Source organism: Chlamydotis macqueenii, chromosome 22, assembly GCF_036417535.1.
Source record: "Chlamydotis macqueenii isolate bChlMac1 chromosome 22, bChlMac1.mat, whole genome shotgun sequence".
Taxonomy (NCBI): domain Eukaryota; kingdom Metazoa; phylum Chordata; class Aves; order Otidiformes; family Otididae; genus Chlamydotis; species Chlamydotis macqueenii.
In genome coordinates this window covers 8,042,413-8,057,547 of record NC_141577.1, presented here as the reverse complement: position 1 = coordinate 8,057,547, position 15,135 = coordinate 8,042,413, and the positions used below count along the sequence as shown (strand labels likewise).

The following is a 15,135-nucleotide window of genomic DNA, read 5'->3' as shown; positions in this document are numbered from 1 at the left end:
TTCCAAGGGACAGCTTTGCACCCTAGGACTGCGCTTCAGCCCCCCTTAGTTTTTTGTTATATTGAATTTTAATAGTTGACTTTTAATGTGTATAATGGCCTCTCAGAGAACTGATGCTTTAGTCATAGTATCATAAAAATGTAATTTTTTTTTTTTTTTTTTTTTGTAGAAAAGAATTTAGGAATTCTCCACCTGGTTTTGATGCTGCTTTTCCTAGCATTGCTTTCGTCTGTGATGCTAGAGTGTTCTTCACATAGCTGTTTTGGGGGTTGGCTTATTCCTGGGAACAGGTCTTCCCAAAATGTGAGGGGGGAAAAAAACCCCAAACACCTAAATTGAACAGAATTACTTCAGAGATAATATTGCAGGTAACCCAGTGGAGATGCATTGGGATGGTATCAATTTCCAAAAGTCACTTTATTCTCCAGTTAATCCAGTATGTGATTTGGTTTAGTCTTGCATGTAGATCTGCAGGTGCTGATCTACTGTGGAGGCTTCAAGAAGACTCCTCAGGTGGCTACAGCAAGGCTGTTCATGCGTGATGGAAATCTTTCTCCTTACAGAACAGTGTGTTAGTAGCCATACACATTCACAGTCTCCCTGCTAATGTCTTTAAAAAGATAATTTTTCAAAGAAACCAAGTTGATGTGGCAAAGATCTGTCTGCCACCTGGTTTCTTCTTGGATAACAGACAGCTTATCTGTGTAATATTGGTGTTACCGAGCTCAGATTTGAAGCTTGTGGCTAAAACTGTAGTTAGAGCCCATGGTAATCAGTCTCTTAAGTAATAAATGTGATTTTTCATTACAACTGAAAAACTGCATCCTGGCTGCAGTGGTGGCGTTCGTAGAGTCTCTCCTGATTTAAGCCTAGCTTGTCCCCTTCCTGCCCACAGTGCTGAGGATAGGCTTGCATTTCATCTGCAAGGGATTGCAAGGGAGATACTTTTTAAACAGCAATAATCTTGCAGTGAAGGGAGGGTTATCAGAACAGATCCAAGGGATTTTAATGACCAAATATGCTACACGTTCCTCAAAGCATAGAGAAAAGCCATGGCAATTGTTGGACTTTTTTTTTCCTCCACTAGAAAGATGAAACCTCCCAGATCAACTGATGAGAGTTGATCCTTATCCTTGGAATTACCCTGTTCAGTGCATTCGTGGACCTTCCTCTTTGGTTGCTGAGTGTAAATTCTGCAGGAATGTGGGCAGCAGAGCGGTGCTGAGCTCTGCCCATGGTGCCACGTGGGTTAGGGATGTGCGGGTGGGACAGAGCAGAGGCTCTCAACCTCCAGAACTATAGTTCAAGAATGACATTCTTAGTTGTTATGAAAATTTTTTTGCATGGTGATTGCACGTGAGATCTTGAGGGGCTGCTGTTCATGATAACTGGATGGTGTGGGCTTTCCCCATCTAAGGCTGCCGTGGTCTGCAGTGAGGTGAGGATTGGTGTGAACCCTGGATTTGCATTTCTGGAAATTCCCTCTTGATCTGATCCTCTCTAAAGCGGTCTGCTCTGAGATGGAGGTGGTACTGTGAACTTCCGGAAATGCATCTTCACCAGGCACCTCCCAAGGAGGGTGCTTTCCTTCATCTGCACATGTTTAAGGATGCAAAGCAATCTTGTTCCTCCTGTTCATGGTGGTATCTTCACCCTGCTGTAGTGGCCAAAGGGTGTTCTGCCAGGGGCTGCTTTTCTTCTGTTCCTCTGCGTTCTATTTCAAGACAACTGAACCTTAACACGCTTTGTGTGTCCAGGTCAAGAAAGTCACTGTCCTATCTTCTGAGAGACAGGTTGGTGGGCTTGAGGTAAAGCTGCTGTTCTGATATGTGCTTTTGAACCAGACTTTGCTATTGTGATGGCACCAAGCAAAAACTCAACAGCAGCTGCTGGATAACATTCTTTTTCTTTGGCTACATGAAGTAGTTTCATAACTCACACCGAGAGGACTTGCGCACTGCTGCAGCTTTTGCAGCTTTCAATTTTGCTTATTTTGGTGCATGGCTGGTTTGAAAAAGCTGCATGAAAGATATAACCGTGTATTCGGAGAGAAAAGCAATTCTGAAAGTTTAACTGTACCCTGTTCTTTTTATGTTGTCTTTCTTTCTGTTTTTTGTTTTGTTTTGTTTTAATGATCATGTTACTCTTGCATTTTATCTTTTCTTTTGCTGGCCAGTCTCCCAGCTACTTTCTCCCTAATACTTGTCACTTAGGGGTGTGCAAAGAGCCAGTCCCAAAATACCGCACTGATCAAAGGAGGCTAGCTCAGCTGAGAGAGCTTAGAGCCAAGTTCTTCCTCTCCTAGGTGCGCTTGGGTTTGACCAGGTCTGGAAAATTAAAGGGATGGGGAGTTACTGACCAGCAAGATTTCCCACAGTCTTTTCTTTCCTCAAGCCCCTGCATGATCCTACGTGATGATTTGTTCATTCTGGTTTTTTACATTCTTTAGACTCTAGAAGCAAAAGTGCTAAAATGCGGAGCAAAATTGAAGGAGTTGCAACGCTCCTACTGCCATCCTGCCTGTTCCACACTCGGGATTTCTAAGATGTAACAATTTTTCACTTGTTCCAGTAGGATTTTCAAAACATTTGAAATTTTGATACTGTTGTGAGAACTTTTGTATCTGCACTGCAGTTGGATGTTCAACAATATTTCACAAATGCTGGTTTTTAAGGGCACTGTAGAATAGGAAGCTGTCAGAGACCACGTTTTGTACTTTGCCATTTCTATTTCTAATGCCTCAGACTTTTTTCTCAACCATTCCAATTCAGAAACACTTCGCTAAGTTTTGAGCATACGCTTTTCTGGGAGGGCAGGCGCAAAACGCGCGTGGTCATGGTTTGTGACAAAACACACATGATCCTGATCCAGATGTTCCCAAGCTCTGCAGAGAGGACGAGATTTTGTAGTTCTAAGGCTGGTGCAACCCAAGCCACCAGTGGCTCTGCTCTCCAGGGCAGTTAATTTTTACCTTGAGAGGAAGACTGTCCTAACGCTTTGCACACCTCCAAGTGTCATTTTGGGCACTTTCCATCTGTCATTTTTGTTCATCTCTCTGTGTCTTTCTTGATCTTCTACCACGAAAGCAGACACAGGAACGTCCTCTGTTAGTACAGGATGAAGAGAAACTAAAAAAGCAGGAGATAACTACTGAGACAGCCTTTCCCCGGCAAGGAAGTGAAGAAACTCTTCCAAAGGTTTCTATTCCAATTCCTGAAGAGCAGAAATCACTCAAAAAGTGTCAGCTGTACTCTAGCATTTTTCCTTCTCCACGTATTCCCTTTATGATGTCCTTTCTCCTGGTCGTAGCACTGACTGTTTGGTGGCTGCTCTTTCTCTGAGTGGCAACAGGGTCGTGTTGAAACCTCAAGACCAAAGCTCCTGAATTTCTTGGCCATAACCTCTGCTGCATTCCTTGTCCTGGTCTTTGATCTCCGTAGTTTGCTGTCCTGGGAAGGGACCCCTCGTGACTGTCATGTTAATCCTGCTGCGTGTCGTGGTATAGCTGCGATCTGGGACCTGGCAGGAGTGGTCATGGATTGCCAGGTCCCTTTTGAAGTTTCCCAGTGTGCAAAAGCAAGTTCTCTGAGCCGTGATCCCAATTGCTGTAGGAGGGCAAACAGGGAGTGTAGATACATGGAAGGAGATGTTTGCTTCTTCAGCCCCTGTAAACCTCACATGGGGATTGCCTAAGACTTGCTTTTAAGCTGGTTGTGTAAAACGTAAGATGTTCTCAAGCCGAAGAACGTTTGATACTGATCCAAAAGAGGCTTTACAGCAATCTACTGAATCCAGTCCATAACCACTCTTTCTCTAGGACACTAAGATTGGCATTTAAATAAAAGGTGTTGGTTACCACTGCTGTTAGTGTTAACTTGGAGACAAGGAGAGGCAACGTCTCATTTTCCTGGTCGGGGAAGCCTTTTGCAAAGCATCACAGCTTCCCATTCGCACCTCTGTTTTCGTTTCCAAGAAAATACATCGTGTTATAGGAGAAAACCCATTGCAAAGAAATATTTACTGTAAACATAGATTAATCATTTTTCTGAATCTGGTGGTCTTGGTGCACTTGAGATGTGTTTTTTTTAATTTGTGTTGAACTAACTGATGCATGTTTGCTCAGGTCACAGGAACGGAGTAACCTGCTGTTAGGTACATCTCCTCTGTTAACATTTTGACTTTACCACATCGGGACGCAGTTCTCATGTTAAAGCCATGGATTGTTTTGACTTCTCTAACAAAACGGTTGCATGCTGCTTGTTGTTTATTGCCTACAAATGTAAATGTCTGGATGATGCTCGTGTTCACGCAAGTTACCCTGGTTGAGCTGCGTAGGCTCCACGCTGGGCTGAGCAAACCTGGGACTTTGTGTCTAAGGGGTTTCTGTTCTGTATATAGTAATTATGGGACTGAGCTGAGCCAGCTGCTTCTCCTTTCAGGAATAATCTGCTTTCTGTTGCTTTCTCTGGAGGATTGGTGTAGACATAATTACTCCTGAGAACAGCCACCAGTGCCATCAATGTTGGCAGCTGCTGCAGCAGCACAGAAGAGAAAGGAGTAGACCTTTGTTACAGGGACTAAAATGTGTGGAAAAAAAATATATATATATGTATCTATAACCCTTTATAGATCTATACCTGTGTGAAGAGTGTTATTTAGGAAGCTAGCAGATAAGCTTGCAGGAAAAAAATGCAAGGCAAATCTGGCATGTGCTGTCTGATCTGAAGGCCCGTGCCGTGTCACGGACTGCTCGAGCCGCCTCTCTTGCTCTCAGCAAACAGGTTGAGGCTCTCTAAATGCTGTCTCAGAGCCTTAGGTTGCTAGTGAAACCCTTCGTTTTAATCTCCCAGGAATCTTTCCAATTACTCTTGTAACCTGTTCCGATTAGTTCACCGGTTCGTGCCTTTAGGACTTTGTTTTGTGAGGATGCTGAGTTTTCATTGGAAAGTATTCTTCCCTTTTTAATACACTGCCTTTGATACACAGTCTTCCTCTTTCAGCGGTTGGCTGCGTGGGAGTCTCTGGGCAGGTGCAGAGGCGCACGGCGGTGCGAAGGAGAGCTGTCGGCAGCGCAGCCTGCGCAGCTCCGCAGGGCCCATGGGCGGAGGGCGCTGCTCGCCGGGCTGCGTGCCTGCGGCCTAGGAACGCTTGAACTCGGCTAAGCTCGGTGTGAGGTTTAGGAAGGCTGTCTCAAGGAGGTGAACCCTGGAGAGGAGAGGTGGGGAAGGGTGCTGAGGTGCCACATGCTGTGCACAAGATGCAGGATGGAAGAAGCAGGGAGGATGCTTCCATCTGGGATTCCCTGCCTGAATCTCCTTCCCAAAACTGGAACAGACATGATGAAAAACAGGGACTGTTTGTTCGCCTAGGCTGGCGTGGAGAGGGACGGGACAGGAGTTGTTCAAGTCTGTCTCCGTCTGTTTTCTCTCTGTAGAAGTAAAACACACACCCGCTTCCTTTCCAAAGCTGTGGCTCGGGTTAGCTGCCGTGACGCTGCTTTGAGCCCTGGTGAGGTTACTGCGTGCTGTCATTCTGAACAAGCTCTTCGAAGCCATCCAGTGGTGTTTGCAAAGCCATGGTTTCTGTAGCTCTGCCTACCATTTCCAAAGGACCTGAAGTCTGAAAATCTCTGCCCAGAGCAATGTTTGAAGCTAGTGCTCAGGATATCTTCTCCCAGAGTGGTGAGAGATGTACTCTGTTGGTCATTTCAACTCAATTCTTGAACTTCTTAATTAAAACGATCTCTCTCACTTATTTTTTTTTAATCTTGAGATAAGGCTGGTTATCATCAGCAGAAAAACTTTGGAACTTTACATTCTGAGAATGCTCAGGAACATTTTTGGAGTTTATGTAACAATTATCACTGCAGAGTATAAAGAAACTGATGAAAGAAAATCCTTTATATTTCCATGGCAGTTTAGAGGCCAGTTATCTGTGTTCATCCGGGTAGATACGATCTCTTCTGACAGAGAAAGCCCGTAGCTCATCAGGAACAGAAACCTCATCTGTTCGCCACCATGGTGATGTGCCTGCTGTGCTCCAGCCCCTTTGCCGGCCACTCTTCTGCATTTTTTTCAATTTGCTTGCAAGCGAAAGGGAGTTACAGACGTGCCCTTTGGCAGTCCATGTAAGGTCTTGTTCCTACACATTATGTATCTTGTTCCTGCACCTGATGTATCTCGTGGATGTCAGTGCTGTGCCGGTTGATTCTTGGTTTCACGTGTTCCCCTTGATGTCCATGCAGGATGTGGTGCCGAGAGGAGGGATTTTGGGATGCCTGCTGTCATGCTCTAGCTCCGTTTAAGGGCAGACATCTCAGGGTTTTGTAAAGGAACCAATGCATGTACTTTGCTCCTTTTTTCCTCCTATCCTGAAATAAGGAGAGGTGGAATTCCTTGGTGTGGCACCAGAGGAGTAGTTGGTGTTTGCAGGCAGGAGGTCGAGCTGGCCTTGCTGGTGTCCATGCCGCGGGGCTCCTAGGGAAGGTAAAGGAAGGCAAAGCGTCTCTCACTTCATATAAGGGTCAGCAATTCGTCACTGTGAGAATTATTCCACTGGTTTGTTGGGTTTTCTTTTTTCCGCTTTATGAGCTGATGGCGCCTCTTCTGACCTACAGACTGAGGTAGGATGCTTTCCAGAAAAATTTAGCCTGAGGGAGGGTTACGGATTCGTTTAGAAACTCCTTGGTCTGTACTGACTGGTGCCAGTGACACTGGAGAACCTGGCAGTGTGTCCCTGCTGGCATCTCTCTCCGCTTGTGAAGCTGGAGGGAAGGGCTACCTTGGTTTGTGCTGCTTCGGGATCTTCTGGCAGTGTATGTGGTTGTGTTGGATCCATTTGTGGGGACTGAAAACACTTTCTTTTTTACCTAAAATGCTCTCTTTTGGAACACTTTTTTGGTTTTGTATTTTTTTTTCTCAGATTTTTCTTTGTAAATATGTACATTTGTCATTAATAAATGTTATTGCAAATCAGATTCTTCTTTCCACTGCTTATTAACAAAAAAGCTGTTCATGACCTGCGTTAACAACTCTTTGGACGAACGCTTGGTATTGCCTCCTCAAACCAGGAGCCGTGGGACCCCAGGTCGTTACTGGTTGCGTTCGAAGTGTGGGGTCTGCTGGGGTCTCTGGTGTGGGATTCGTGCTCCTGGGGAGAGGGGGCATGCAAGGCTGCGGCCGTAAGCACTGCACGCTCTCAAACTGGCCAGAATAATTTGATTGAGGATTAAATCCAGCTTGGTTTAAGGAAGGCTTTGTTTGCAGAGGGGTCAAAGGTTCAGCCCTCTACCAGGTACTTAATGTAACACTAACGCGTTCGCCCTCTTCACTTCTGAGACTGAATAAGAAAAATAACTTGCAGAAAGTTGTGAATATAAAAAACAACTTGCAGAAAGTTCTTCCAGGAGCAGAAGCATCTCAGGTCCCGTGCGATGCAACTGCAAGAGCCTCTGCCCCACATGATATATCAATTTGAGGGCAAAGATGCTGCTTTCTGTTTTTGTAAGCGAAGAAACCACATTCCTAATGAACCACCGTTTCTTTGCTTGGTAATCCAGTGCAAGCCTCTGGTTGGATTTTACCTGATTGTGTCTAGAGGCTGTCAAGAGTCATTCTTAATTTTAATTCCCAGCTTTTCTTTTGTGAGATTATTTACTTTGGGATAAACTGTTTGGCTCATTCTGTGCTGTCATGAGCGATTGCAGGAAAGCAGATCTGGCTGTGGTGGAGCATTTGCATTTGCAGTGCCACTAGCAGCTTCTTCTCTGCAGAAGGAATTTGGAGTAAGATGTGCACAGCTCTGTACCCCCATCCAAGGGTTCCTTGCCACAAAGGAAGGGGATCAGGATGGACAGAGAGAGGAAATACCTCTCGAATTGTATTGCTTAGCAACCTTATTTTAATAACTTAAGTATTGATCTTGAGGTTGTTTCCTGTTGCAAAGTAGTTGATGCGGTGGATTGGAAGTGGCTGCTGTGCATCGTGTAATGTCTTGGTGTTCTGGTTTTGTTAGTGAGGGGGGGCCTAAGGTGGCAGCTTCTGTAGGAAACTGCTGGAAGTTGCTCCCCTTTGTTCAGTGGACTCGGCCGGGCCTAGGGCGGACCTGCTGCTGGCCAAGGCCGAGCCGATTGGTAGCAGAATGTCCTGTGATAATGCCTCTGCGATAACGTATTTAAGAAGAGGAAAACAGAAAAAAAAAAAAAGAAGAGGAGAAGATGTGAAGAAGCTGAGCGAGGGCAGAGGCGCAGAGGGGGAGGCACAGGCCTCACCCTCTGGCCTCCTGCCGGGTGGCCGACTGGGCCCAACTCGGCCCGGCCTGGCTGAGAGAAGTGGAGAGGAGATGAGATGTGAATGAGATGTGAAGAGATCCTGAGAGGTGTCTGCCAGCCTGTTGTGAAGAACTTTTCTTGTGAGAGGAACGGCTGCAGACGCCAAGGTCAGTTCAGAAGGAGGGGGAGGAGTAATGCGGCTCCTGGCCAAGATTCCCCTGCAGCCCGTGGTGACGACCATGGTGGAGCAGGCTGTGCCCCTGCAGCCCGGGGAGGCCACAGAGGAGCAGAGATCCCCCTGCAGCCCATGAAGGACCCCACACCGGAGGAGGTGGATGCCTGAAGGAGGCTGTGGCCTGTGGAGGCCCCACTGGGGCAGCCGTTCTGGAGGGGCTGCACCCCGTGGAAGAGATGACCCACGCCGGAGCAGTTTCATGAAGGACTGTGGCCCATGGGAGGGACCCCACGCTGGAGCAGGGGAGGAATGTGAGGAGTTCTTCCCCCGACCACGAAGGAGCAGCATAAAACAACGTGTGATGGACTGACCGCAACCCCCATTCCCTCTTCCCCCTGTGTCGCCGGCGGGGGGGGGTTGGTGGGGGGGAAGGTGGTAGAGATAATGTTAAGCCCAGGAAGAGGGAGGGGTGGAGGGAGATTATCTTTTTCTCTGTCTCATTCTCCTGCTAGTTTTAGTAATAAATGAATAGTTTTCCCCAAGTCGAGTCTGTTTTGCCCGTGACGGTAACTTTAAGGATTTCTCCCTGTCCTTATCTCAAACCTCGAGCCGTTTTTCTTATATCATCTCCCCTTGTTCTCTCAGAGGGTGGGGGGAGTGAGAGAGAGACTGCATAGTCTGGTCCCGATTGGGGCTGAACTACGACACTTGGGATTCTTGTTCATGACAGCAAGTTCATCTTTTTAAGCTTCTAGCATGCTGTGTGTTTTCTAGCCTTACTTTTAACTTGCGTCAAATTCTCTTTTATCATCCTGTTGTCTGACTGGGCTGGTCAGGATGCTGTGATCAGATCAATGGCAGTTAAAAAATCAGCCCAGAAATGCAAATCCATAGGTAACAGCCATCATTTTCAAATGCCAGGGTTTATTGAACAGATTCTAAGCTGCTGAACTTCCATCGGTAAGGCAAAGTAGTTCTATAAAGCATGGCAGGTATTGTAAAATAAGGATCACTTGTTTTCTACTTTATAAAATGTTTTTACCCAAGTGCTTTGACAGCTGTGAGACTGAGCATCACTTGATCTGGGAGCTCTCACTGGTGAGTGTGGTTCGCTGCAAAAACAATGTCATCTATTGTGCGTCTGTCGACGGTCACACCGAGCCCGTGAGCTTGTGCAGATACTTTTTTGGGGATAACCTAATAACATGCACCAGCCTTAGCGGCAGCAATGCCATACTGGAAAAGAAGGGAGCTGGGAAGTACTCGCTTGCTGGAACCATTAGCATTTTGTATGGTGGTTGTAAGGAGTTAGCATGCACTGTAATTTCATGTTGTTACCAATTTTTATCAAATGTCTTTGGTAACTGGCAGGTTGACATCTTTTTAGTACTCCTTAAGTTTCCTGCAGGGTCAGAGTCTGGTTGGGATGAGGATGACTGAATATTTCTGGGGAGAGAGGCAGCAGCATACCTGCATGGGCTGTGGAAAACCAGCACAGGGCAGCTGGCTCATGCTATATGAATATATCCTGAACAAAAATAGTAGGTTCCAGAAAAATACAAGCAAACATTTACACAAAAACACTTTTTAAGAAAAATAAATCCTTTTGGTAGCTGGTATCAGCCGTGCAATTAAGCCTGTTATTAATTTATCCCCAGTCTGAATTCTTTCGTGTCACTTTTTGCACGGTAACGCTTAAATTAAGCTGTGTCCTCAGTTTTTGTCAACATTGGTGCACAAAGATTTGTGTTTGGCAAGGTAATGTTTTAGCTGCTTTCATGTCTGGTTCGATTTGTTTCTTCTGGGGCATTGCATCCTGCCCCTCTTTTCTTTGCGCTGTGTATGGCTTACGCAGAGGCTGCTTCGTGCCCCGTTGAGGCGTTGCTGGTTCGGCTTCGTGTCTCTGGAATGAGCGGTTTGCCGCCCAGGTGCTCCCATGCTTCGTGGGGCTCAGGGAGAACTTGGACCTCTGCAAATCTGAGCCTTGAAAATAGGAATGCTTTTGCATTTGCAAATTAAAATAAATCTTGATAAGATCAGAATTTGTAAGAGATACTTAAATTCCTGGGGGAGGAGGTGTTGTGTTTGTTTTTTTTTTTTCTAAAAAGATAATATTTTCTAGCCTACGTGCAAACTGCATTTTCAAATACAGGAGCAAACATAGTTGTATTTAAAAAAAAAAAAGTGTGTGTGAATAGATAAATTTCTATAGAAACAAATACTTTTCAATTAGCATAACATCTTACCAGTGGGATAGGAAGGCAAGGAAAAAAGTGCTTCTGATCGGTTGATCTTATCAGGATTCCTTCTGCCTTTATGGTTTGTATGGTTACAGCCGCACTTGGCTCTCCCGACGAGCTGTTTGTACGCCGTAGGCTTCATTTAAGCTTTTCCCTTCCTTTTTGCTTTTACCATACAAGATACTTCTAAAACGCAGATTATTTTTTTCGGTATGCAAGGGAGCTGGGAAGTTGTTCTGACCAGATACAAATGTCTGTCTCCTAAATAGATCTGTGTTTGTGTAGCTGCTTATTCTGCTTTGTTTTATCTGCAATATTTCTCTTGGTCCAGCCGTGCCCTAGCTGGGATGTAAGGAAATCTTGCTCCTGCGGCGTTTTCCAGGCACAGATGATGTACTGTGTCTTCTCAAGATCCCCTGATTAATTTGCAAGATGTAGCATGTATAATTAAGAAGAGAGCAGTATATTGGCAGTATATAAATCCAGGTTTTAAAGCAAGATTAAGACGTGGGTGTTCAAAGCTGATAACCTCTGGTCCTATTCTGTTTTGTGAAATATTGCGGTAGAATATCTTCCGTTAGGCAAAAAGAGAGCGGGAGCTGGATGTGCCTTTGGAGGAACACGTATGGAAGTGGGTTTTGGTCAGAAATAACGCTTCCCTATGTGTGCGTCAGACCTGATCGTCACAGTGCTTGTCACTGTCCCTTCACTCCTCTTACATGCGTTTTCCTAAGCAGTATCCCAAGAACTTAAGAGAAGCCCAAAAGGCTGTAAATGCTAATGGGCAGAAATCTTACAGATAACCTATCTGCAACATAAAGAAGCTGGGAATTGAAAAATACCCAGGAGGAATGGTGGAAGAGTCATCTCTTGAAATGATACTAAAATAAGCATCTATTTGCTCCTCCATAAAGCAGCTCCTGTTCTTAACCAGTGCCATTCGATGAGGTCAGTCAGAGTGGAAGCCTCTGGTGTACAGAAAATGCATCGTACTGGGTAACCCGCAGGCCTCAGACCTCACATTTTAACCACAAATTACCATTTTTTCATTGCCCAGAGAATCTTCTTAGCAGAAGGTGAGGCAACAGCTTCTGTTTGTCTTAATACTGCCACTAAAGTTAGAATAACAGTTGACAGAATGGACTTGCCCTGTTTTTGTGAAAATTTAATCACTATTTTTGGATGAACAGATACGTGGCTGAAGGCTACCAGCAATCAACTGTGAGGTTAATTATTAAGAAGAAATAGTAATGTCATTGATTAAGCGTCATCACGCTGGTTTTTTTTTCCCTCCTCATTCCCTGATGCTGGATGCTGTGACAGCTTCGATATGTGTAAAGCTGTAGGTGCCCACAGCTGCTTGTTCTGCCCTTCCTTGAAGGCAACTTTCTGTGTCAATAACGAGAGAAATGCGATTTCTGGCACAGGGCAGGGCTGTAGCCATCATTCACCACTGGTGAGTGACTGAAACACTGCTTCTCTGTGTGTATGAAATATTCCTCACTCGGGCATTTGGGCAAACAGCTGATTTTTTGCTAAAGCTTTGTCTTGTTCATGTTTTAACTCTTCTCTTCTGTCACTGTTGCTTCCCTCCTGGCTCGAGGGCTCCCAGAGATGTGAGAAGACGTAGTTGAGACCTTGCTAACGAGCTCAACGGAGAGCAGAATATCACCAGCTGTAGTCAAACCCTCTGGCTTGGCATGCTCGCTCTCCCCAAATATCTCAGGTGCTCCAGACATGCCTGCTTGCTTCTCGGAGGGCTGAGCTGCTTCATCGTGTGTCTTCTCTCCTTGCGCCATCACAAATGCCCATTGTGTGATACCTTCAGGAGGTTTAGCTGCTGCAAAGGTTTCCGTGCACCAACTGCTTTTGGGATAAAGTATGTTAGGAACATGTTGGCAGTCAGGAATAAACGGTCACATGGAGCTCGTTGAGCCATAAACGGAACCGCATGCTTGGTGGTGATGGGGTCAGCACACATCTGTGAACATCTGGCTTTCCAGCTTAAAGCTGCATTTTTTTTTAATTCCTCAGCTGAAAAGTTTTGTGCTAAGTTAATTGAACTGCTTTGTCTAGAAGAAATAGTGCAAATTCTTTCTGATAACCAGACTGCAGCGCCAGTTCAGGAGCCTCTTGGTAACTGAAGCAGTTGATTGCAATACTAACTTGTAGATATTGGTACAATAATTGTACCCATGCCATAATGACAGGTCTGCGTTCGTTATCCCAGAGCCTGCAGCAGCAAAGACGAGCTGGGAGGTGTGAGCGTGCCCGGGGCGAGGAGAAGAGCAAAGCACAGGCTCTGCAGATTATCGTGCACAGTAACTCTGGGCTTATTATTTTAACCTCTGTGTGCAAGTTGAAAATACAGCACGAACTGTTTCCAGGAGTTAAAAGCAGAATGGGGCTGTGGTTTTGGTGTAGTGGGGGGGTTTTGTTGCACATGTGAGTTCTGGATGTGCACAAGTCCTACATGTCCTACACTGAAATTATTCCTGTTTCCCAGCTGGGCAAAAAATGCTTAGTGATGGCTCTTCCTTTACTTGCAGAGAGTTGTTTTAACATTAATTCCTTAAACTGTAGCAGAGTATTATTGATGTAGCAGGAAGGCTGTGTCAGTCAATGCTCTGGACACATTGCATAGCACAAAGGTTTTCAAGCTTCCAAGTGCCCAAACCCACCACTGCTGCATGCGTTCCTGGAGATGTGATGTGTGATGAGAAACCGATGTTTTGTCTTTACACTTCATGACCTCCTGTTCTCCCTAACGCTCTCTTTCTCTCTCTCTGGCCTTTTTTTTGTGTATTTGTTTCTTTTTAGAAAATGAGTGACTTTCTCTCCAGAGAGGATGTGGCTGCGGTGCCAGAGTGGAGCGATGCTAACACTGGCTTTGCGCGGGAGGGCTCAAAGCAGTCAGTAGCTTTTAGCGATACCCCAGTGCCACTCACCTCAGAGCCTTCTCCCAGCCGTGACTCTGGTGCTTCCTCTCTAAGCAGCGAGGAGGAGGAGGAGGCAGCTCCCAGCCTCCCCGCAAGCGAGGAGGACCTGAGATGCGGAAAGGGGGTTTGTGCGGATGTGGAGAAGGACTCTGAGCTCTCTGAGCTGGAGCCCCCCGCCAGCCCTGCCACGCCTCCCCGCCAGCCCTGGGGAGGAGAGGAGGAGGAGGCAGAGAATGGTGAAGACAAATTTGCCTTTAGAAAGCTAAATGGCGAGTGTCACGACTCAGATGTTAATACCGGGCTGCCGGCAGTCATTCGCTGCTTCCAGGTAGTGAACCCCTGGCGCCCGCTCCCTCACAACCCTGGCCACCTTCGGAGCAGGAACCCCAACACTGCAGCAAGCAGATGCCACGCATCTGGAGAGGAGCTGTCTTTGCTTGGCTTGGGCTCATTCTTGGAGCTCGTTAGCCGGTTAATCTCCTGCAGTCAGTGCACACGAGCCCCTCTCGGTTTATCTTGGCATTAAATCCAAGCCCCTCTCAATTTATCTTGGCATGAAATACAGTTGCCGCAATGCAACACCCTTTGACCCTTTTTTGATCAAAGCATCCTGTTGCATCCCCCAAAAGGGAACTATTTAGGCTCTTAAAGGCATGGAATTTTAGTTTCTTAATGTTTTTGCTGTCTCCTCCTGTACCGGAGGCTGAGCCTTGGTGCGGCAGAGCAAATTTGAAGCACTGTCAAACGCACTTTTAAATTGCGAACGTGGGCTTTGGCGTCCCCCTTTCTGCTCCCCACCGTGGGAGATGTTTTTGCCTGCTTCAGTGTTGCTATTGGTTGCTTACAGTCGAATAGGTGTCCGCTTCCCCTGCTAACGATCACGGTGGCATCTGTCAGGTTTGGGGATGGTGAGCAGAAATTGAGCCCTCTGGGAAAGCACCGTGGGTCTGAGCTAACTCTGTCTTCTTCTGGATGATTATCAGGTGGTGGAACAACCAATTTCTCTTCCCCTTCTCCCCAGTTTCTCTTTCAAAATGTCATGTTTCTGTTTGGTCTGACATTGATTTAATAAAAGTTAAATGAGGATTTTTTAATGATAGTGTGTTTCACTTGCAGTCAGGGTGAAGCTGCTCAGCTGTGATCAAGTTTTTATTTGCCCAGGGTTGGTGTTAATCTTGACATTGTCATCAATGGATGAGGGTCATCAATGGATGGCAGCTGGCAATGAGCTTCTAATTAGAAAGTTAATAATCAGTTTCTTTCTGGTAGTGTGATACACCAGTTAAACCCTTAATGCTTCAGTTGGGCTGACCTGAGGGCATGGCGCTGGGGAACGTCTGGAGGATTTTTCTCTCTTTAATCCTCACACATGATCTCTGCCCTCTGAGCAGCGTCTCATACCAGAGGCTTAAAACCAAAGATTTCCTTGGTTCCCACAGTGCTTTTATCAGATCAATGTCAGAACACTTGCCAGTAGCACGATGTGGAAATGCTGTAGAACATTTCCACGAT

The 15,135-nt window shown here is 46.0% G+C and overlaps 1 protein-coding gene across 20 annotated transcripts in view; it reads left to right on the top strand.

Annotated features, from left to right (window-relative positions):
- EPB41 (erythrocyte membrane protein band 4.1) overlaps nucleotides 1-15,135 on the top strand; it is a 98,115-nt gene that overhangs the window by 75,182 nt on the left and 7,798 nt on the right. For 14 of the 20 annotated variants that reach the window (XM_086765119.1, XM_086765121.1, XM_086765110.1 and 11 more), the window contains one exon: nucleotides 13,505-13,951. The exons of the other annotated variants lie outside the window; for them this stretch is intronic. In XM_086765119.1, the coding sequence (XP_086621245.1) occupies nucleotides 13,505-13,951 (447 nt within the window). The remainder of the gene's footprint in view (nucleotides 1-13,504; nucleotides 13,952-15,135) is intronic. 20 annotated transcript variants of the gene reach the window in all.